Source organism: Columba livia, chromosome 15, assembly GCF_036013475.1.
Source record: "Columba livia isolate bColLiv1 breed racing homer chromosome 15, bColLiv1.pat.W.v2, whole genome shotgun sequence".
NCBI classification, from domain to species: domain Eukaryota; kingdom Metazoa; phylum Chordata; class Aves; order Columbiformes; family Columbidae; genus Columba; species Columba livia.
This window is the reverse complement of record NC_088616.1, coordinates 15101635-15126058: the sequence shown is the minus strand read 5'-3', so window position 1 is coordinate 15126058 and position 24424 is coordinate 15101635. Positions and strand designations below refer to the sequence as shown.

General features: G+C 44.0%; 2 protein-coding genes across 3 annotated transcripts in view; one reads left to right on the top strand and one right to left on the bottom strand.

Annotated features, from left to right (window-relative positions):
- SNX8 (sorting nexin 8) overlaps positions 1–3729 on the bottom strand; it is a 28052-nt gene extending 24323 nt beyond the window's left edge. Inside the window, exon 1 of one of the 2 annotated variants that reach the window (XM_065031489.1) lies at positions 3272–3729. The gene's annotated coding sequence lies outside the window, so the exon portion shown is untranslated. The other variant, XM_005504515.3, reaches the window with a different exon arrangement.
- Positions 3730–3870: 141 nt separating this feature from the next.
- EIF3B (eukaryotic translation initiation factor 3 subunit B) lies at positions 3871–20591 on the top strand. Its single transcript, XM_065031471.1, has 19 exons — positions 3871–4464; positions 7866–8058; positions 9353–9472; positions 9563–9620; positions 10238–10366; positions 11364–11521; positions 12434–12565; positions 12679–12745; positions 13315–13361; positions 14039–14249; positions 14808–14880; positions 15353–15475; positions 15718–15796; positions 16654–16792; positions 17422–17547; positions 17723–17800; positions 18232–18340; positions 18861–18978; positions 20024–20591. The coding sequence occupies exons 1-18, from the start codon at positions 3981–3983 to the stop codon at positions 18962–18964; spliced, it is 2430 nt and encodes an 809-aa protein (XP_064887543.1). The 5' UTR covers positions 3871–3980; the 3' UTR covers positions 18965–18978; positions 20024–20591.
- The last annotated feature ends 3833 nt before the right edge of the window (positions 20592–24424 follow it).

Below are 24424 nucleotides of genomic sequence, written 5' to 3'. Positions count from 1 at the left end.
CTCCAGATTAAGGTGCTACAATCTATAATGCTTTATGATTTTTAATATCCAAATTATTGAATTCCTTATATTAATAATGCAAAGATGAATAACTATATCCACTATATGCATAGAGAACTATATCATAAAATTATGAAGTGAGAATTATTTCAGGTGTAAGTAATTACGACTGTAACGTTCTCCCTTGAAACTTTTCATGCTGCTACAAAGGCGTGATCGACTCGAGCGATTCTCCCTTTCCTGCTGCCTCTCGCCTCAGTGCTATTTCAGCCGCGATCCCACGAGCGTGGGTGCAGACGAAAGCTGTGTATGAAATTTAAAAAGCATGGCATTATTTAAGCTGAGAAGCCCTTCAAATCATGTTTACACAGCAGCCGAGTGGAGAGTTTTGCAGGCTCAGCACTTCTGGAAACGAAGCGTTACACAATTTTTCGCCTATATAGCATTTTTGGAGAAAATGAGTGGAGGAATCAACATGTTCTCATTTAGCTATAGATCTTTGATTGGCCCGTACTTAAGCTAATAGCATAACTATTTATTTGGTATAAATAAGATGTTCTCAACAGAAGATTGCTTTTGCAACCCATGGGAGGAATCTTAAAGGAAAACACTGTGAAAAATAATTCAATTGCAGAAATAAGTTTTGAACGGGGCCAAAAAGATCGTGTTTAAGTTATTGAATGCTTCCATATTTGCTGTAAACACAGCAACAGCTTCTGGAAAACCCACAGCATAAACAAAATAGAATCGCTAGAGAAAGAAAAGGCACGTGTCATCACGTTCCAGGAAACAAACGTGATGCACAAGGATGCAACTACCCAAGGCCTCGGCCTTTCAACCTTTCATTCTGTGCACGTCCTATTGGTATTAGATAAAATTTCATACAGACTAAAAGAGCTTGCTTGCTCTTTCAGAATTCAGTTTAGGAAACAGTGGTGTCAGCTCCATCCTTTTCAGATCACTTGCACTCAGTAAAATTTATGAGGCATGGCTGGTTTGACAACTGTGTCCCAAAAAGCCGCTCCTGCTGCACTTCCTTCCCAAAATTTCCCATTGATGAGGAGTTTTGCATGTGGAATACTTATAGAAACAGGCTATAGCTGCCAATATCAAAATCTCTGGTTTTAAAAGTTGTTCCGCTCACCCTCCGATTGCGGAGCAAGGACTGGAAAAGAAAGAACAGCAGAGAGATGATAGCACAGGGACTGAAGGGAAATACCAACAGAAGAAAGGAAAAAGGGTTAGGAAGGAAGGAAGACAAATCAAAAGTTGCTGTAAAGTAAGCAGAAGTGCAAACAGCAGACCGTGCAAAGATAGGAAAGGAGGTTCCAGCATTTAGATTCCATGCTCAACTAAAGTGATTGTAAAAGTAGTAGTTAGCTTGCAAAGGGGAAGGAATGCAATACACAAAAATTGTGTATTCTAACAACACAGACAAGCGTGAGGGTGGTGAAACCCACAGGAGAGAGACCATCACATGCTCCTGGAAAAGCCATGTAATCTTGAGAACCCAGCTGGGGCTCCAGATTGAAACGCAGCACGTCCTCCCTCCCATTTGGAAAAATAGATGGTTGTGATGGCAAGAGAGGTAACAGCATTTTCTTCACGCTTTAGCGTGTTGATGCTGCTGAGAACCAGGACGTCAAAGTCTGGTCAACTCCCATGATATAACGAGAGGGAAAAAACCCACAACTGCACAAAGTCATCATTTCCACTCAGCTCATGGCACTAATACAGAACCGCCAGGCTCCACCAACTGGATTTGAATGGAGTTAGGATGCCACCTTGTGACTAGCTGACAAATTACAGAATTGAGGTTTGGTTTAATTTCTTAAAACACCTTCTCTCCAGGTTTTGTCAAAACATGAAAGATATTGCAAGGTAAGATAGGATCTAAATTTAAAATACTAAGTACAATACCTGTTCTGCTCTTCTCACTAATTTTTTATGCTAATTTTTTATTCTGTGTGTTTTGATGAGTTGGTTGAAAGCACTGCGCTAAAAAAACCCTACACAAAAAGTGTTAATCTCAGAAGTGAACACAGGCAAACTATTCTTCAAGAACTGTTCTGATCTTTCTTTCGTCTAAAAATGGCACCAAAACCTCAAGATGGTATCCAAGACAAAGCACGGGTTCCCTTTATGGAACATATATTAGCACACATGCTGAAAAAATGACACTCCACATATTTTTGCATCAGCCTGAGGTACCAGAGACAGGTGGTAATTGTTTAATTGATACAGGTCAGCTCTTTCAGAAAGCTGGGTCAGGTAGCCAGCAGGAGAGAGCTTTAGCAGTTTAAAAGATGTTAGGACTATGAAACGTAACACTTTAGACCCCAGGGAAACACCAGAGAGGGATCCTCACCCTCCTGCCTGTGCCACTGGAACCAACATCACCAACCACGTCCATCCGTGTTCGCTGCCCCTTTGGAAGGCTCCTCCCGCCACCTGGAGTGTCACAGTGGAGATGCAGGATCAGAGAATCCCAGAGTGTCAGGGGTTGAAGGGCCCTGGCAAGCTCATCCAGTGCAATCCCCCCATGGAGCAGGAACACCCAGATGAGGTTACACAGGAAGGTGTCCATGCGGGTTGGAATGTCTGCACAGAAGGAGACTCCACAACCCCCTGGGCAGCCTGGGCCAGGCTCTGCCACCCTCACCAGGAACAAGTTTCTTCTCAAATTTAAGTGGAACCTCCTGTGTTCCAGTTTGAACCCATTGACCCTTGTCCTGTCACTGGTTGTCACCAGAAGAGCCTGGCTCCATCCTCCTGACACTCCCCCTTTCCATACTGATCCCCATGAATGAGTCCCCCCTCAGTCTCCTCTTGTCCAGCTCCAGAGCCCCAGCTCCCTCAGCCTTTCCTCACACGGGAGATGCTCCACTCCCTGCAGCATCTTGGTGGCTGCGCTGGACTCTCTCCAGGACAGTTCCCTGTCCTGCTGGAACTGAGGGGCTCAGAACTGGACACAATATTCCAGATGCGGCCTCACTAGGACAGAGTAGAGGGGAAGGAGACGGGCGGGCGCCACTTTTTACCTCACAGGAAACGTTATTTAAAATCCACGAAGGTCCTGTAGAAGTCGTTACCGACGCGTGGCGTATCTGACCCCCAGGTGGCTCGGGCGTGGCTCGCTGTGAGCTACCGCGCCGCTCCCGCCGCCTGAAGCCCCGCAGGCCCGGCTGCCCCCGCCCACCGCCACCGAGCCGCCATGTCACCGGCCCGCGCCCCCCGCGGGGCTGATGTGGCGGCTCCCGTCGGGCCGTACCATGCTGTCCCGCCACCGTGGGGGGTGCGGCTGTTCCCTCGTATGCTCGCCGTGCCCGAACACAAACGCGTCCGTGCCGGCGCAGCACGGCGCGCCTCCCCTTCTCTATCAGTTTAGTAGCGCCCGCGCGGGCATCGCAAGCCTTCGGGCAAGCCCATGGCAGAAGGTTTGCAGGGGGGGCGGTTTTCGCGTCAGTGTGTTGTCCTGTCACCTTCCGCCTGGCGCTGGACGGGGAAATAACACTGAGCTGCCGAAACCGCAGGAAGGTTTCGCTCTCCGTCAACGCAGTTAAACGTCACAGCGCCTGCCGCTTTTCGGAGAATGGTTCGGCTCAACCCCACCTCAGCTGACTGGAAAAAGACGCCATCTTGGGTTCAACCACAGCGAGGCATGAAATGGGGGGAGCTCACGGCTACTGTGGGGTAGGAAGCAGAGGAAGCAGCTGCTGGCTGAGCGAGCAGCGGGCGACAAAGGGGACTGCAGCTGCCTCTGAGCGGAAAGCGAAGAGAGCGGCGGTAGGCGCGAGCTGCGGCGGGGCAGAGTATTCCCCCCCCCCCGCTCCGCGCCGGTTGGTAGGCGCCGCCGCGCGAGGCCCGCTGGGTCTGGCGCACATGGCCCGGCGGTAGGAGCCTCCTCGCCCCTCCCCCGCTCCTTTCCCGTCGCGCTCGAGCTGGGAGCGCGCGGCCGGCGCGGGCCCGCAGCGACCCCCATGCAGGACACCGAGGAGAGCCCGGCGGCCGCGCCGCCCGACGCGCAGGGGCCCGCCGAGGAGCCCGAGCACACGGACGGGCCGCCGGCGGAGCCGCCGCCGCAGGAGGAGGAGGAGGAGGGAGAGGAGCAGGAAGAAGAAGGCGAGTCTGAGGCACCGCCGGGGCCCCGCGAGCCGCCGCCGCCCGCCGCCGAGGAGCCTGTGGCCGCCGCCGTGCCGGAGCAGCCGCCGCCTCAGCCGCCCTCGCCTCAGCCGCTGTCCGGCCGCCAAAGCCCCGAGAAGGCGGAGGCCGAGGCCGATTTGCCGGCTGAGGCCGAGACGGAGGCCGAGCTAGCGGCGGAGGCCAAGCCCGAGCAGCCGGCGGAGGCCGAGCCCAGGGCGGCGCAGGAGAACGGGGAGGCCGCTCCCGCCGCCCCGGCGGAGCCCGAGGACGAAATTTCCTTCAGCGACCCCGAGGACTTCGTGGACGACATCAGCGACGAAGGTGCGGGGGGCCCGCGGCGGGGAGCGGGTGGCGGCGCCGGGGCCGGGCCGGGGGAAGGGAGGGGCCGCGGGCGGGCGGGAGAGCCCCGGGGCCCGGCCCTGCCCGCCGCCCAGGAGCGCTGGGGAGCCCGCGGCTGCGCCGGGCCCGGCCGGCTGGAGCTGTGCGGTTCTCCCGGAGCCGTGTCCTGGGGTGCCTGGTCGTGCCGTCCCGGGTGGGTGCGTGGGGAGCCGGGATCTCTGCTGGGAAATGCTGCCCGAGTCCCTGTGCTGGCAGGTGGCTCTAACCCTGGGTGCCGTGGTGGCTTCTCCAGCGTGGTAGTAGACTGCTTGTAATACCGAGGGCACGCTTTCATGGTATTCTTAATTCTCTTAAATTTTGCTCTTTTGCTGTATCTGTGAACTGTACAGTACCACTTAATTGCTGTTCTTAAATCTACTATTAAATCTCAAGTATTGATCTGTCGGCTGCTCTCACAAAGACTCATCAGCTTGTGTGCTTTACGTTTGCCTGCATTAGTTAAACTCAACTGTAAAATCAAAAATTTTAACTTGTTGAGCAGATGTTTACCAACTAGATGTCACGGTTCTATTTTTTGCGTGCACCCAGAGTGAAATCCATAGATGGGTAGTATGGCTTTGAGAAGAGTTAGTGCTCGTGAAGATGTGACAATGGTGCTTTGTGACAAGAAAATATGGAAAAGTTATTTTTGGTACTTGAAAAAAACTGAGCCTGTTTTAAAAGTTTGGATATTGGCTGTCTTAAAATGGCCAAGCCGGTGTATAACTTCATAGCCAATCAAGGGAATACCTAATTTTGGTATATAGGAATTAGAACCCTGTTTTAGTATTTTTCAGTTAAGTCTTTCTAGATAAATCATCTCTGTTCTTGAATAGCAGGAGAACTTCTTTTGCCAATACTTGTTATAGTATATGTGCTATTGTAGGGTCGTATGTACATGTGTCCTACACGTTGTAGGGTCATATATTACATGTATCAATACTGGAAAGATGTTTCTTAAAGCATCTGATTGTAAGTCAATCAGTTATTTCAGTTGGTGGTGGTGTACAGGTGGTGTATGTGCCTTTTAGTGATGTTTAATTTAACAAAATAGCAGAAAAATATCTTAGATTAAGAAAGTGTTTGTTATTCTCAACTTAATAGTCTTTGAACTTGTATGTTTGTTTCTTAAAGAGACTTTGACACAATTGTCTACAAGCATATAGTTGGATTCTTTTTGTCTAGTTAAGTGCTTGATACACTTTGTCTACATGTGGGATTATTCACTTCAGTCTTTCTTCAGAAACTGGACATATTTCCTATCCTTGCCTATTTTGTCGGTATGGATTAATTTGATTAACTTCTCAGCTGTATGAATAATATTATGTTACTGGCTGAATTACAGCTGTTAAGTTTAGTCACTTTTGCTGGTCTGTTTTTCCATCTATGTGTTATTTCTCGAGCTTCTTTATTCCTTTCCCCTTATCCTGATGGCACCCTAAGGAGGGCAGCCCATATTTCGATGCTTATTTTAACATTTCATCTTCAGGAACACCTTTGAGACAGACCAGCTTTAGGATTGGAGCATCTCAGTTGTGTTGCTTCATGTTTTGTTTCCAGAGCGGTGTTGATGCAGCAGAACAGCTGATCCAGGTTCGAGCAAGCAAAGGGATGTGCAGCAAAGCTTTAGTTCAGATAATCATAGTGGTCCTTAAAATGCTGCCAGCTGAAGATAGCTGTGTACCCACCACACCCCGCTTTTCTTGTGGGTAGAGTAAGAGCTGGCTAAACCCGCCTCGTACGCTTTGAAGATTCCTTTGTTCACAATTTTGAATTTAAGGTAGAGGGAAGGGTACAATGTAGGTATTTGTCTTTAATCTGTTACAGCTTTCAATACAGGGTATTGTGTTCTTGCACATGAATCTACATATGCATTCCTTGGTTTGTCTGTAGGCCTGCAAAGTCTTTTGTGAGAAGTGGTTCTGAAAAAATGACGAATACAGGAAAAAAAAAACCCTTTTGTGTTGTTTGTTTGTTTGTTTTGTCCATGTAGACTTCTGTGGAAATGTCCTTGTGGGACATGCTTTCATTTGATATGCAGGGAAAATCTAAAATACCAGATTATAGAGTAAATAAGAAATTTACGTGTTATTTTACTGTAATATCAGATTTTTAAATTCCTCCTTTCAATCCTTACCACTTTTGTGGGCACAGCAGACACTTGACTGTGTGTGTCCTAAATCCTAGGTCAGTGATTACCTATCCACAATTTCAGTGTATTGTCAGCTGCCTGGAGAATGGCTTACTCCTGAAAGAATATCTTAAGATCCAGTATATACTTGGAAGTTAACTTGGCTGCAGTCCTCCTGTTCTTCTCTTCTGGATCTGTAACAGCTTGAGTCAGCTTTCAACTTTGTAGCAAAAAGCGAAAGAGTGGAACTTGGTTCAGAATACCTTTGTTTGTAACTTAAAGTACTTATAGTGTGTGTAGTGGAATTTGTCTATGGAATGATTCCCTATAGCATCTTGCCTTGGATCAATGGAAGGCTTCACATCTCTTGTGTGTAAAGGAAACTTCAATGATATTGTAAGCAATCGCTTCCCAGTAGAAAGAAGCTTGAAGCTGACAGTGCAAGGACTGAACAAACCATCCCGCCAGCACATACTCTCAAAATTTGTAAGATGGTGTAGGAAAGGTGAATTAGTATGGTTGAGGAATATCCAGAGCGTGAAAAGGTGTGTGCTTGTCTTTTCTTGCTGCGTGCTTAAATATGGCTTTAAGTGTGTTGTCTTAGACCTTCATTTTCATGTTTAATTAAAGGTTTAGATGGAGTGCGAGTTCTCAAACATAATTATAGTGATGCTAAGACATGCAGAGCTTCCAGTATGGCAGATAGTTTTGAATTATGCTAAAACTCATGTAATTCGGGAGAGAGGTACATGTTACATTTCTTTTTATCAAAGTCACGCAGTTACTTTGATAAAGTTACTTTGAGCAAGGCTTCTAGTCGGAACTCAGGTAGTAAATCTGCTCTGTTGTCAGTTTTGAGGACTTTGTGAGCCAGTTTTGACTCCTGAAACAAGCTGTAGTGCAAGTGTTGATGTCCTCATTGTAAGTTATTGCTTTAAGAAAGTTCAAGAGTTATCTCCTTCGAGTTTGTGGAGGAACTGCGTAATCACACCTCTTAGCAAGGAAGTACTGTTGGAGTGTTGTGTATTCACTTCAGTTGGTTCTCTGATATTCCTTCAAGAATGTTCCTTCAATACCAAGTTTCTTATGAGATTCTTGAAATTTCCTGAAATTTGAAGTCTTCCTGTTCTCTTAGTATTCTTTTCATCTTTCTGCCTTCCTCCTTAATGATGTCTTGTGGTGCCTTAGTTTCTTGTGTGCTATGTCTTTGCAGAATTACTTGGTGATGTACTGAAAGATCAGCCACAGGAAGCAGATGGGATTGACTCTGTGATCGTCGTGGATAATGTTCCCCAGGTTGGACCAGACCGACTTGAGAAACTGAAGAATGTCATCCACAAAATATTTTCCAAGTTTGGTAAAATTATCAATGAGTTTTATCCAGAAGCAGATGGGAAGACAAAAGGGTAAGTCATGAAATAGGATTGAAACACTGCTCTGATTTATCCTAGATTATTAGTGCCAATACTTTATGGCCAATTTTTATGGTGACCTCATAGCCATGGTCTTTCTTTTACCTTATTCTGTATGATCCCAACATTTAGTCTCAGTGACAAACAGAAGTACCTGAGGGAGCTGAGGAGCTTAATAGCTCATTAGGCTACAGTGTGTGGGGGGATTAATTATGGAAACAGTTTAGCTGGGTTTGGAAGACAAACTTTTGTGCAGTACTAAATGAGGGGTTTTTTGTTGATTTTTTGCCATGGCTAATAAATAGGTTGAAGGTCCATTTTAGTTAAAATCTTAGTAACAGTGGGTGTACAGTTGATTGCAAATGGACTGTCAGTATTCTGTCTCTAGCTGCAAGTGCTTGTGCTTACATTAGTGACTCCAACTTCCCTCAGTTCATCGAGCCCTTCCCAGGACCCTTTCTACCCTTCCCACCTTCTGATCCCTTTTCCTGATTTATTGCAGCATCTGGAATGAGAAATGATCAAGCCCAAAGGGAGAGGGCAAGGGAAAGAAAGTTTCAGGGAGAGAAACAATGCAAAAATCAATCTGATAAACATGAGGTTTTACTGAGTCTTGTTGCTATGGTTGGAGTAGCATATGTTCACGAGTTTAAGAGGAATCAGTAGTTTAGAAAGTATAAATAGTGGGTTTTCTGGGGTGGGGGATTGTTGGTTCTGTAAGGTTGGCATGAGAAATGTATTCTCTCTGTGTTCATGCCTCTCTTTAAGGCAGTCTCCGACAGTCTTCAGAATACTTTAAGTGCTAGGCTACAAGCTAGATTGTATTAGTGATAAGATGGAAGCTGAATTATATTAAGTGTAATTGAAAAACGAGTGATGGTTTGAGATGCCTATGAGAGCAGGGTTTACGGTTTCTAAACATGAACTGTCATTGAGCTGGGAAGAGCTGCAAACTTAACTTGTCTGTTACCAGCTCTCGTTCTGTGTTGCGCTGAACTTGAATTAATTCATTCTAGCCCATTTACAAAAAGGGTATCAGTTTAATTCGGGTCAAGCCCATACAGGTAAAAAGTGTATATGTTTGCCTGTGGCCAAAATGAGGATTAATTGCTTTTGACCCTAATTGGTTAGGGGCAAGACAAGAAGTTATTGTGTAGATGCTCCGTACTGAGTTCTTAGTTCCATCCTCATTGTTTCTTTTTATTTATTTTATTTCTTTTTTTTTTTTTTTCATGAGCCTGTTGTATAGTCAGTGATGACTTCCTACTTTCATTGTCCTTCATTGTAGGTACATCTTTCTGGAGTACATGTCTCCGTCTCATGCAGTGGATGCTGTGAAGAATGCCGATGGATACAAACTGGATAAGCAGCACACTTTCAGAGTCAACCTTTTCACAGACTTTGATAAGTGAGTGCAGCTATCGTGTGTATCTGTAGATTTTGGGATTCTAATCAAGAGTGCCTGCACAGAGTGTAACCAATCAAATTGCCCTTTCAGGTACATGACAATCAGTGATGAATGGGAAATCCCTGAGAAACAGCCTTTTAAGGATTTGGTAAGGATTTTATGGAAATGTGGAAAGAATATTCAGCCTAACATAAAGTGATTACTTCATTGCTGGAGTGTTCCTATGAAAATACAAACGATGCGTTAGGAGTGTGGTTATAAGTAGCGGTTGTGATCTTGTGCTCCTTCATTCTCACGGTCATGAAGTGACAGGAAGAACTTAGTGGTTCTGCTTAGTAGTTCCACATAGAGTAAAACTTGAGCAAACGATGATTTTGCACAGGTAATTTAAAAATAGAATTTTGAAAGCATCATCTTATGTATTTAAATGTTTGAGGCACTCTTTTGTGTTTGTTACCGCTAGCTTTGTAAAAAATAAAACAACAAAACCACAAAAAAAATCCTTAAGTAATTCAGGCAAGAAGTGTTAGACATTGTCAAACCGCCTTGACGGTCCACCTTTTTATAATCTGTTCTCTTAGCCTCCAGTAACCAGTAGTTTGAATTATTTAATTTCACTTTAAAAACTTGTTTGCAGTTGTAGGACTCCAAAGTTGCACATACTGTGTAAGACTGGCTTCCACCTGCCAGGTAGATAGTAATTTGGGGAACTTGTCATCTTAGCCTTTGACGCACTAATAGTCTTTTTGCTTCTGTTTTTCTTAGGGGAATCTCCGGTACTGGTTGGAAGATCCTGATTGTAGGGATCAGTACAGTGTGATCTTTGAGTCAGGAGACCGGACCTCCATTTTTTGGAATGATATCAAGGAACCTGTTCAAATTGAGGACAGAGCAGTGAGTGTCCTGGAAGTGCTGTACATTGCAGATACACTGTCAGTCTCGTTCGTTTTGTGACATTTCAGGTTTTTCATTTTTTTAAAAAAAGACACTTTTTTCCCCCCATTGCTGAAATACTTATTTTCTTCCTTTTGAAGAGTAGTGATGAAACTACATCCTTTAGAATTAGACTTAGCTGCTTAGATGAAACAAATGTGGAGTTAACTTGTCTGTGGTTTTTTTTTAACTGCTCCATGATGCCTATTAGTTTCCTTCATCTCTATATTATAGGTGATTCAGAAAGGCCTGAAAATGCAAAGTCAGAGTTTGAGGAGTACTATTCATTAGAGCTGAGTATGTGCTTAAGTATGCTGCTTCTGATGACTTCTTGGTTTTTTTTGCTGACCACAGAGGTGCTAAAGCGGAATAGCTGGTTTGGTAATAGTATGTAAAGGGAGAATTAGTGTGTCTGCCTGCTGCAGGCAGTTGACCTGCTGAGAGCTGTTGGTACCCAGAAGCCTTTTTTTTCAATAACCATTGTGAGTTACAGTAGAAGGAAGTCAGCTCTGTGTTGATGAGTGATTTTGCTCATCATAATGGTCTATATTGAAATCTTTCTAACTTAGCTGAAGGTCAAGGGCTGTATTGTTGTTAAGGAGTTTGAAATGCCCTTACTTCTGAGGCGAGTATGTTCTAACCAGGGCTGAAAGACAACAAGGAAACCCAAGCCTGTTCAGTAGGTTTAATTGTTACTGTACGAAAGTTGTCACTGTACCTGGAAGATGTTTTTGGTGATCATCAGTAAATTGAAGAGGTCTCAATTAACAGTTTTCAGCCTGAAGAATAAGTACTGTGCATGCTCCACAACTAGTCCAAGGTATCGCTGCTTCTAAGATCTTTGCTTAGTAAATGGATTTGCAAAATGTGATGCTACAAAGTACACATTAATTCTTTCCCCTTTAGGAATCCAGCATGAAATTAAACCTTTGCCTATACTTCTTTATTTTAAATCCAGCGGTGGACAGAAACCTATGTGCGTTGGTCCCCAAAAGGTACCTACTTGGCTACGTTCCACCAGAGAGGCATTGCGCTTTGGGGTGGAGAGAAGTTCAAGCAGATTCAAAGGTTTAGTCACCAGGGAGTGCAGCTTATTGACTTCTCGCCCTGCGAAAGGTACGGAGTATGACACTGGTTTGGGCTAAGGATTGAAAGCATGAAGGACGCACGTTCTGGCTGCTGTGCTTTCAAATCTCATTTGGTTGGGGTCTTCTCTTCTCCTTTGCCTTTAGAAGTACTCCTTTTCATGCATAAATCCTTCTTAGAATGAGTGAAATTCTGCCTGACTTTCTTTTGACTTCAGGAAAGATACTTAACATGATCTGGAGTAATTGATCTACAAAATTGAGCTGCAAAGTTTCCTCAAAGATGTTATTATCCCAAGGGAGAAGACCGTATTTTTCCTCTTTAATTGGATGGGATATCTACAGTGTTAGATTTCTCAGTCTCTGAGAAGTTTCAGTTGAGTAGCATCCTCCAAATCAGTAGTGCTGAAATTAATTACTGAAGATTTCTTTCGTGTTAGAGAGTTCTTAAAGAAGGCTACAACAACTTCAGGACTGAGATGCAGCTTGTTTTGCTAGTTTTCAAGTAACATGTTTGGAAGCGATTAGGCTCTATGTTTTATTGTATTCAAGAGAGAATATTTATCTTTAAAGGGAGAAGTCTAGTATACTTATAGTTCAGGTTAGCCAAAGTCAATGGATTTACATTTAGTTTAAAGCCAATGATGTTTGTGTGGTAAAATGATACAGTAAATAACAGCGTGTTTGCTGAGTTCCCTCTCTTGTGACATCAATATGGGAAGAAGAATTGCAGATAAATCTAGAGTCTTTGAAGCCAGCAGGATACTGTGTCTTGGAAGCTTTCTTCCCCAGTTTACTGTTCTTACTTTTCCCTCCTCTCCAAAAAATCCCACTGGAGAAACTGCTATTTGAAAGAGCATTGTATTTAAATATTATTGGGATGGAAGCCTGCTTGTACTAACAGATGAAGTTTCAGTGGTGAAATTGATTATTTCTTTTGTAGGTATTTAGTGACCTTCAGCCCTTTGATGGACACGCAGGATGACCCTCAGGCCATTATCATCTGGGATATTCTGACTGGGCAAAAGAAGCGAGGGTTCCACTGTGAAAACTCCGCTCACTGGCCTATTTTTAAGTAGGTTGAGAATCAAAATCAGAGCAGAGAGAAGTAGTCCCAGACTTCATTTAATAAAGAAGCAGTTCCAATCAAATTTTCTTTTTAATTATTTTTTATTTTCCTTTGTTTAGATGGAGTCATGATGGTAAATTCTTTGCTCGAATGACTTCAGATACCCTCAGCATCTATGAAACACCTGTAAGTTCTTGCCCCCCCCCTTTTTTTTTTAACATAACGCTTCTTGCGTTACAATGTGAGTCTTTCCCATGGTACCTATTTTAAAGGATAAATTTTAATAATAACCTCTAGAGCTGGGCTTAAAAGGTGAGAAATTCATTTGCACTTGTCTTGTTCTTTCCTGAGTGAAAAACCTTAGCTCAATCTGACTGTAAATTTCACACCACACTTCTAAGGACCAGACAGCTCAATATACTACTTGTAAGAGTCAATAGGATCAAGGTTAGATGATGCCTCCCAGCTCTCAGGAGCAGTTGAGTGCCAAAGTACCCAAAACTCAGCATAATTTGCAGCCTAATCTAGTCTGTTTTGCCTTTTCATTATAATTCAGGCTGCTGTACTCATTAATTCTGTACAGCAATTTTGGTTTTGTAATTGTGATATACATATGTTCATAATAAAAATAGGCATACAGGATCCCTGAAAACTACACAATTTCCTAGTTTGTGTGCTGTGACAATAAGACTAGAAGGTGCATGTGTGAATCTAAGAATGCTACTAACTTGAAAATTTATACCTTTCTCTTTTAGTCTATGGGTTTGTTGGACAAAAAAAGCTTGAAAATCACTGGGATAAGGTGAGTCTGTTCCTTTGTAAGGATAACTGCTCTGCTTAGTTGGAATTTTTATGTCTGGGGCTTTGTGATGGTGAGAGAAGACTTTAGACTGACCAGAGCAAATGGCCTTATATGCTGAAGTGGCTTAAAATTAGACAAACTGGCAAAAAGGAATGCAAGATTCTCCGTTTACTGATGTCCACAGCTGACAGCTCCTGTGCTTTGAAATCCTCTTTGTGGTGCTGCTTAATCCAGGCTCTAATTTGGGAGTCCTGTTCCTTGTCTATGAAACCAAACCGGAATGCAGTTTATTAGGGAATATCTCCCCAACAAGATTTGTACACTGGCCTAAGACAGTGTGCTGTCAACTGCCAGCTGGCATAGGATTTTTTTTGCTCCTTGATTTAATCAGCCTGTTTCTTAGATCTGTGGTGGTTACACTGGGTGTAACCCCTACTTCTTAGTGAAATGTGCTGTTTTGATAACATCGGTCATATAGCAAGTTTAAATAGCAGCTTAAAAATCTGGTTTGGTATATGTGTAGGGTTATTAAATTGTCCTCAGTTGCTTGTATCTGTCTGTATTATTGAGAGTTGATGTTTGTCTGCAATGTTCAGATACAATGATTAAAATGGTTTCTGCTTGTAGTATCTGTGACTGAAAATTAAAATGGTGTATTTTTAACCTTCTTCCTGTAGAGACTTCTCTTGGTCTCCAGGTGGTAATATAATTGCCTTCTGGGTGCCTGAGGACAAAGACATCCCTGCAAGAGTGACTTTGATGCAGCTGCCTTCTAGACAAGAAATTCGTGTGCGGAATTTGTTCAACGTGGTAGATTGTAAACTGCACTGGCAGAAGAACGGGGATTACCTGTGTGTGAAGGTAGACAGGACTCCCAAGGGCACACAGGTACGTGAATTCTGATTACGTTCATAACATTTGGTTTGATCTCATGCTGCCACCTCATTTTCTTACAGTGCTGTCTTTTAGTGTAGACAGTGTAAATTATATCATGTCAAAGCTATTTTTCATTTTTCCATTTGAATTTGAGATGTGTGGAGAGCAAAATCTATGCAATATTTTTATCCAGGGTTTGCTTCAACTTCAGTGGCGTCTTGGGCTTGGGTGAGAGCTACACGCCTCACCTTTCCCTGCTCGCTGTTAAGTGGTTGTCGTGTTGCACAGTGTGCCATACATTTAGCTGTCTTAATTAAATTTCATAACAGTCTGAAAAAAATGCTTTTTTCATCAATTCTTCAGTTACTCTTTATCAGAACACTGAGAGTTAGAATGTGCTCAGTGATGAGGCATACTGTATTTATCTACTCTCGTGAAAGAAACCTTGACTCTGTCTCTCATCTTGCATCCTGACAGGCTAATTATGTAGTTGTCCTTCTATGCCTAGTGATGTAATGATTTGCTGTGCTGCTTCTCTTCTGGATAATGAGCTAATCTTGGCCTTTACAGGGAGTAGTGACCAACTTTGAAATATTCCGAATGAGAGAGAAACAGGTGCCAGTGGATGTGGTGGAAATGAAAGGTAATGCCAAGTATTGCCTTACTTTTGGTCTTTAACTTCTTTGTAGTAGACATTTGGGGGATTTTTAGAAATTTCTGTCAACTTGTGACGTAATTAAGAAGTCAACCCTTTAAAAGGAGCGGCAGTATTTGTCACAGGATGTCTCATAAAAATGAGAAATCAAAACTTTTGTTGCTACTTATGCTTGGAACTGACTTGCAAAATAACAGAACTGAAAATCTGTTATTAATGAAGGTGAAAGGGCTGATAATATGAGTGTATTTTGTAGAAGATGGGAGACTTGCTGTTGCTTGACTAAAACACTTCCCATAACTCCCCGCATTTGCCCTGTCAACCTGTATTGTCTATATGGCAAAGTCCATTAACTGATGGGTTCCTTCTCTTTAGTGTCTTGTTTTTCTTTGGTAACTGCTTGAGATCAGAGCTTTGTATTGTCTTTTGACAGAATTTTGACTCCTCTCTTTTGTTACAGAAAGCATCATAGCCTTTGCTTGGGAGCCAAATGGGAGCAAGTTTGCTGTGTTGCATGGAGAAACTCCACGAATCTCGGTTTCCTTTTACCATGTTAAAAACAATGGGAAAATAGAACTCATAAGTAAGTGACTGAAAAACAAGTGAAAAGTGCAGATACTAAGCATTTTGCATGGCAATAGATGCAGTAAACTCAAAACTGGCTTTTTGGGGTGGAAAGAATGGCATGGAGGTAAGGGCTGTTGTTGGCACTTATGTGCAAGGTTCAGAAACGTCTTTTGAGGAATGGATGGAATTCACTGCTTGTAAGCTCATTAATGGCATTGAATTGAGATATTTTTCTGAATTACTCTTGTTTCTTTCCAGAAACATTTGACAAGCAGCAAGCAAACACGATATTCTGGAGTCCTCAAGGGCAATTTGTAGTGCTGGCTGGCCTCAGAAGGTGGGTATTGCACAGGTTACTGAACACAACTGTTTTAAGGAGGAAAAAGACTGGAGTATCTCATCAAGAAGTGTTTGGTATCTTCATGAATGTTGCATTGCTGTATAATCCTGATACAGCTTTGCAAAAGCAAAGGAAAAGTAGAGGTGCAATTTAATGCTGTAGCTCAGTCACTTGTAACTTTTATTTGCTGTTTTTCCCACATGAAATGAAGAATCCTTTTTTCAACAGAAGAGTGGATATTTAGAAATACTTTTCAGCTGGTGAATTTAGATAGTGACTCTCAACTAATCCAGTTTAAACTGTGCATGTGGCTGTTATAATGCATTTGTTGTTGTTGCAGCCTTGTGCCTCATCGTGGGCCATACCTCTTAATGACCAAGCTGTTTTGTGAAAGCGTTATCAGGAAAGTTTCACATTAGAGCAAGTGAAAATTATATTTATTAAGCAGTTGAGCGGTGTTTGCCTTTACATGCTTTCAGTGCTGCTGTTCATCTTGGAAATCTATTTTTTTTGTCTTTAGTCTTCACTACTTAAATAAATCTAAGCATATGATTGTTAAACTTTGGCTGTAACTTCCCTGTAGTGTGTTTTCACTGGGACTTTAAGAACAGAAATAAAATGGGTTAAGGGTCACTGAACACAGAAACAAAAGTGACATTCTTACCTGGATTTTTGTCTTTATTCATCACGCTGCTTTCTAGCCACAGAGACTGGTATGAGCCTGTCCCTTGGTTGCTGTGAAAACTTATCCTTGTAGGGAGGAGTTGTAAACATGCAGCTTGTGAAATGCTTTTAAAAAAAAAAAACAGACTGTATTAGTGTGTAAAACAATGTGTCTGGTTTTGTCTTTGCAGCATGAATGGTGCCTTAGCATTTGTTGATACATCTGACTGCACCATGATGAATATTGCTGAACACTATACAGCTTCGGATGTGGAATGGGATCCTACCGGCAGATACATTGTGACTTCTGTGTCTTGGTGGAGCCACAAGGTACCGCGCCTTTCTGGTTTTGTTTTGTGGGGTTTTTTGTGTTGTTTTTTACTTCCAGAGGTATTGGAAGAAGAAATGGACACCTGTCACTGGTCATGCAACTTAAAACCTGCGCCATAGTTTTATGCCTTAATTTCTGAACATCAGCATTTATTTGGGCCTTTAGCTTCACTGGTTGTACAAAATAAGTTCTGGAACGGAAGTTCATTAATTCAAACTGAGTGTCCTTTTTCTAAATTTTAATTATGTCTTCAGCAGTTTGAAACTTGACTCCTTGTGGTTCATGCAGAAGGGCAGAATGTATTACACTTGTCATTACTTTTGCTTGGTTCCAGCCACTGCACTGTAATCTCTCCTGTACAAGTATAGAAGCTGAGACTTAAGAATCTGATAGAAAGGCTTTCAAACTGTTCTGATCCTCCAGAACGTAACTTCTTGCGAAGCTTCAATGGAACAAATATTTTGCTGAGGAATTTGAGTGGTGCAAGGAAGGTGCTAATGCAAAGATCACCATGGTTCTGTTGATTAATGGTGCTAATATTATAAAAAAAGACCCTTAACACTGTAGTGTCCACTCCATGTCTGAAGTTATAGTTTATCTCGACTGAGATCGTGCTCTGTTCTTCCAGGTGGACAATGCATATTGGTTATGGACCTTCCAAGGCCGTCTGCTTCAGAAAAACAATAAAGACAGGTTCTGTCAGCTTCTCTGGAGACCACGACCAGCGACCTTGCTCAGTGAGGATCAGATCAAGGTAGTGTGTTCCACCGACTCTTTCTGCTGATGATGATTTGGTGGATTTCCTAGAAGAGAGATGTTTTTTAAAAATGCGTAGCCTGCTTGGGCCTACTGAAGGAATTCTTAGAGAATATGGTGGTTGTGATCACTAGTCTGATATCCTAGTTGAAATAAAATTCCCTGTTTTACAGCAAATTAAGAAGGACCTGAAGAAATACTCCAAGATATTTGAGCAGAAGGATCGTCTGAGCCAGTCCAAAGCTTCAAAGGCAAGACACTTTTGGAATATAATAATGTAGATGAAACTCTTCTAATCTGTTCTTAGTTACATTGTAATGGTGATGCGTAATTTCTGTGTTCATTTGAATCCAGATGGTTAAAGTTAGTTCCAAAAGGTAGTTCAGACAAATGCGACTAAACTGTCAGATTAAGCAGTAGTGAATCTGGAGAGGCTCGTTAAGCAAAGGTGGTAAAATTTTGAAGTTCTTAGTGAGTTGCTGCATTAGCCAGTCTTTAAATTAAGAAAAGCTCGTTTAAAAAAACCCTCACCAAAACAGCTTTTTGATTACATAAGAGAAATATCTTTTTTCTTAAGTCAGTAGAAAGTATGTTCACGAGAAAACGTTTGACTCGCTATAACAAATGCATTGCATGTGAATTTGATCGATTGGAGGTTTAACAACCTCTTCCTGCTCCGTAGGAGCTGGTGGAAAGGAGACGTACGATGATGGAAGAGTTCAGAAAGTACCGCAAGATGGCACAAGAGCTGTACATGGAGCAGAGGAACGAGCGTTTAGAGCTCCGCGGAGGTGAGCCACACAGCCTACGCGCAAAGACCTGCTGCTGGATAACTGCTGCTTCTTGCCAAATAACTACCCTGTTCTGGGGATTCGTCCACTTCTCTCTCTCCATTTCCTGCCAAATCTAATCCCTTTTTCTCTGAGGGTTATTAATGCTTTTTTTTCCTCAATCGCAACAGGGATTTTTATCAACAGGAGTAAGCTCAGATATTGCTAGCTGTGAGATTTTGGTATCTGTGTTTTTACCTCACTTCTTTATGCTTCAAGGCAAGTGTTGGCTTGACTTTGGGTTAAGACTGTGAAGAGATTTGGGTGTTGCTTTTAACCAGAAAACCCCCAAAAGTCCTGTTGTGGGTACAGTAGTGCCTTGGTTGTCATTTGGTGAATTTAACATGTAATTGTTATGATTTAAAGCACCAAATACTTCTTATTTCACTGCTGGTTTAAGGACTGTTTGTGCCAGGACCATCAGATCTTTCTATTGCTGCCTTGTTTGATGCATTCAGTGTTAACGTTTCCTCCATTGCAGGGGTGGACACAGACGAGCTGGACAGCAATGTCGATGACTGGGAGGAGGAGACTGTTGAATTTTTTATCAATGAAGAAATTATTACCCTTGCAGAACCAGAGTAATTCATAAAAGTGTGGTAAGACAGCACACTTCCTCTCAGCATAGAGAAACTTTCTGTCAGCTATTGCTATAGATTCAATAATTTGCTGGAGAAGGTTAGGCGTGTTGCGTGAGTGAATGTGGTGTTCTCTGAAGTGATTTATGTTTTCTCTGTGGCTAGAGAGGACAAAAGTGGCTTTTACTATTAATCAGAGATGGTGAGATTTGTGAGCTGTACTGAGCAGAGTATTGCGCATGTTCTGTTTTGCCAGAATGACCAAAGACGCAACGGTGTCAGGGTCAACTGCTAAACACAGTGTGTTGGAAACTCTAAGTTCTGTCAGTAGGAAGAACTGTAGTTAGTACAAGAGAGAAATTTCTCCTTTTGGAAGAACTGCATGTTAGTTCAGAACTGGACAGAGTTTAATTACTGTACTAACAATTATACAGCAAGTTGACCGTGATAAAACTTCTTTGCTGTTATTTTGTAGAAATGTGTAGAATTCAGGCAGTAGTAGATTCTTGTGCACTGACTGTCACTGCTTGTTGCTGAATTCTTTTATTTAATCCGGTGCTTTTCCCTGTTCCTTTTTGTGAATTCATAGTATGTATGTGCGTGTTGAAAAGAGGCTGCTTGCAGCCCCTATTGTAGGAAATGTCATTTGGGGAGCTTGACATTGTTGTATTGACAAAGGAAAAGATGTTTTGATAGTGAAGACACTTACACAGGGCTTAAAATCTGGAATGGGTTCCTGCTGTCACCTTTGGGACTTCACTTAAGAAGGAGGGAGCCTGGAAGTGTGCCCCTCGCAGCTGTAAGCCACCCCACAGCCCTTAGTCCTGCAGATAATTAAGGAACTCAAGTAAAATGAGCAGCATATCTCTTGGAACTGTAGAAAAATTGAATAGCTTTGATACCCCTTTGAATGTATCTGGATCTCTCCATACGTGGGAGATCCTTTTATAGAAGGAAGAAGGCGAGCAGCTGCTTAGCCTATGGACTTAAACATCAGCTTAAGAACAGCTGGTTGAGCTGTTTGTATAAAAGCACAGTAACTAACTCACCTCTTTTTTCTTTGCAGCACCACCACATCTTGTGCCGAAAAGAAGTTTGTTCATTTTCAGAAGGCCTACATCAACTTTGGAATTTTTAATCCATATTCTTGCACTCTGGAAGGGTGGATGCACCAGGTTTTCTCTGTTCTGACACATTGTAGTGCCTTTAAGTCTTGCTGCCTGCTGCAGTGGGACACTGGAAAGGCGCTGCTTTTAAATTTTTATTCTTTAGGGTTTGATTTATTTTTTTTTTTCCTTTTTAATCCACTACTACCAGTATTTACTTCCTGACTCCCGTGCAGTACTTACCAACTGGCAGTTTTTGGCTGTTGCCAGTGAGGTGAGATTCATCAGTGCAACTCTGTCTCACACACACGCACGATGTTTCTGTTTCAGGACTCCTTCTATGTCCCGAGTGCATGGACAGGTGTTCGTTTTGTTTGGGCAAAAGTCAACAGAACCATTTTTCGTATGATGTGTTTTAGTGTGCTGAAGCAGCACTACAGTGGGCTATATCCTCCTCCTTTCAGATTGTGAAAGGATGCCTCCCTCTAAAGAGCTGAATATGGAAATAAAAGCAGACCTATACTAAAACCAGGCTGGCTACGTGTTGTTTGTGGGGAATCTTTCCCTGAATGATGAAAATCAAACAGACCCACATTAATAGGAGTGTGTTTGCTCTATTGACTATATGGTTCCTTTGGCTCTTCATTAATCTCAGTTCCTCATGGCTCTTCTTGTTTTGTGTTGTGATGTGTTTTTTTTACAGTGATGGTACAGCTCATTAATCGGCCACAACCTGTTCACTCTAGTGGAGTGACTAGAAAATTGAGGGGATTTCTTCAGCTATTTGCAAGCTGATAGTAGCCTCAGGAATTACTGGATTAGTCTTTAAGTCTTAAACAGAACTTACTCTTTGGGCCGCGCTCAACTGGAGGCAGCCAAGAGACAGCTCGTATGTTCAGTGCTTGCTGCAGATTGTCTTCCTGAACATAGGAGCCACGAAATGCCACTGTGTGTGAAGTGACAATGAGACGGACATTTGATCAGGGAGGTAGCAAACTCCTTCCTGACTGTCTCCATGGCTGTTGTCAGTTCCTGTGCAAGGCTGGAGGGGCCAGGGTGCTTCTTGCTCAATGTTTGGTGGAGTGTGGATCCCTGCACCTGGTTGTGCCACATATTTGATCTTAAGAGACGGAGGCATCTGAGAGAAATCTGGCATCCTGGAGGGCAGAAAAAAGGCTGTGGCCTGCTCACCAAGGGTGTGTGCAGGCAGATTTGCACATAAAGAACTAATTGGGGCTTGGCAGGTGGGTTGTTTTGCATATCCTGATACCTTTCGCCATGTCCCACCCCAGGTGCAGTGGTGGCAGGATACTGCCCCTTGCCCTGAGCTCGCTGTTTTGCCGCTGCCTCTCCTGTCCCTGCAGTCTCTTCCCCCAGGGGAGCGCAGGCGCTGCGTCTCCTGGGGCGATCACTGTTGCCTCTGAACCAGCTCCTGCCTCTGGGCTCCAGTTTGACACACACCTCCAGCCCAGCCCTGCGCTGGCATCGGCACACAGCTCGGCCGTGAAGGAGCAGCAGCTCACGGTGAGTCCACTCGCGTAGGGGAGGACGTGGAATGGGGAGGAGGAGCTGGGTCACACGCAGCCCCAGTGTCCGTCCTGTTGTGTTTGCCAGCTGGCTGCTGGTGTTCCTGGGCTCGCTGCCCCAGTCGGAGGAAAAAACCCAGACTTGATCTCTTTGTGCAAAGCTGTGTGTGATTTAAGGCAAAAGTTGGGTATTAGTGTCCTGCAGAGGAAAAAAAATATGTAGTAGGGGAGGTGAGACTGGGTAACCTGGCAGGTGGTGGTTGTTTGTCTTCCTTGAACAGTGATTTTTCAGTGTGTCTGTCTTATGAATCTGTCACTCAGAACCCAAATAAGCAGCTGGGATTATATTCCTGTCTGAGTCCTCACCATTGCTCCAGGACCTTGGCATCTCTCTGTGTTGATCAGAGTAAAAGGAATGCTTCGAAAATGTAATCCTTCCCCAAGTTTCAACCTTCAACCCTGTGGCTCTCAGTTAACCTGAAGCATTACTCTCACAATGTGCTGAAACAAGGCTGGGGCACACAGAGAAACCTCTGCTCAAAGTGGAATTGCTTAAAATAAAGTCAATAATATCTAGAATACTTTGCATTCCTCTCTAATGCAAGGAAAAGCCTCGGTACTTGGTGTGACCCGTCTCCACATGCTGCTTATTTGGCTTTGTGTTCTTACCCTCAGTGGCCCGAGTTACCCAAAACAGTGATTAACGGGACTATTCTGGAGGTGAAGGTTGTCCAAGAGAGATTTGGGCTGTGCCCTGCTCCTCCTGCAGGACCTGGGGTTGTGGTGTGCAAAACAACGTTTTCTAATGCCTCTAAGATGAGTTCAGCCCACGGGAAGGAGATGCTTTTAACAGCATCTCTCAGATGTGTTTAGGGAGATAATGACGTTAATTGTTGCGTTCTTGTAAATATTAAAAGGAGCCCACTTCATACTCTGAGATATTCACTGTGAAGAAATGTTCCTTTGCTGTTGCTGGAACTGCTCAAAAATGTCTATTACGGTGCTCCAGACCGGAGCTGTTCATGAAACCCTCATTAAATTGACAGGTAGCTTGACTTGTTATTGTGGAAATAAATCTGGTTCCTATAGAAACCAGTTGCTTGTGACTGGTGGGGCTGTGGAACAAGTCTGTTTGGATAACTGCACACCCTCATGATGGCATCATTTATGTGCATTATGCAGTGTTCTATCAGCATCAGCTCTCTTGTCAGGAGCTGCTAAGGGGTTGCTGCTGTATTTTATAGAGGGGAAAACAGCTATGGAAAGGTGAAAATAGAGTCCTTCAAATCTCTGTTATTAACTGAGGTGCCAAGGGAAGCTTTTTAGGTGGGATTTGGAATTGGTGGTGTTCTCTGGAGACCCTCCATGGAGTGCACAGGTTTGGGATCTGGGACTGTGCAACTCGTCCACAGCTGCAGTGAGTCGGGGCCAGAGCAAGACCCCAGCTTCAGGGGGCCCGACTAATCCCACAACTGATCCATGACACCACACTTGCTTCACCTATAAAGAGCCTGAAACATATGTGCTCTTATACGTTATTAATACTGACACGTACAGCCTGTGTGTTTTAAATCTTCCAGTCAAATTATCGCCTGTGTTTCAAAGTGGAGCACGGGGTTTCCGGCTGATTAAGTTGTAGCACAAGGCACTGGCAGTTAATTGCTACTTTATAATTGCTGCAGTCCAGCCAGGAATTCCAGCTTCCGAGGAACCCCGCGGGACCTGCACAGATCAGGGCCAACTTGCTCTGATGTGGTAGAACAGGCTCATAATGATTGCTACCCGGGATTAAACAAAATGGGTACTTAGTGAAATGCAATTCCCTTTCTTTGTCACGGATAACTTTAATCAGTGTTTTGGGGAGCGCAGGGGATTCTCTAGGCATGCTCAGCTCTGTGGCTGTTGGCACCACGGTCCCAGACCTCTGGAGGTGGCAGCAGCAACGACACGGCTCAGTTCATTCTGCCGCCTTCTCTGTCAATCAGTTGGAGCCTTGCTGGGTTAGAGACAGAAACATGGGAAGAGGGAGGAAGAATTTGTCAAGATAAAAGTGTAAACCGTGGGAGAATTAACTGGTTTAAAACTTTATCAACTTCCTTAAGCTTAGGGCTTGGAGAGTTTAAGGTTTTAAGATTGATCAGCGGAAGAGATGCAGCAAGATGCTGTAAATATCGCTGGTGCTTACACAGAGCTGAGCCCTGTTGCAGGTAAGGCCAGCTGGCCTCGGCACACACAAGCCACGTGTTGTGCTGTGTGTGCAGGTGGCCCTTCGCATCCGTCCCCTGAGCGAGGCCGAAGCAGAGGAGGGAGCTGCCCTCGTCGCCCGCAGGGTGGGCGAGCAGGTGAGTCGTGCTGGGGCGGCAGGAGCGTCTCCACCATGGGGAGCGGGGAGCCAGCCCTGCGGGTGCCACGCAGACCCCACGAGGCTCTGGCCCCTCTGGTTCCCACGCAAACACTCGCTTTCAAATCCCGCAAAGCGCCTGGCCTTGCTGTGGCACAGAGCGGGGACACAGCTTCCCGTAAACAGGAATCCCAGTGTCAGGGGTTGGAAAGGACCTGGCAAGCTCACCCAGTGCAATCCCCCCATGGAGCAGGAACACCCAGATGAGGTTACACAGGAAGGTGTCCAGGGGGGTTGGAATGTCTGCACAGAAGGAGACTCCACAACCCCCCTGGGCAGCCTGGGCCAGGCTCTGCCACCCTCACCCCAAACAAGTTTCTTCTCAAATTTAAGTGGAACCTCTTGTGTTTCAGTTTGAAACATTGCCCCTTGTCCTGTCACTGGTTGTCACAGGAAGAGCCTGGCTCCATCCTCCTGACACTCCCCCTTTCCAT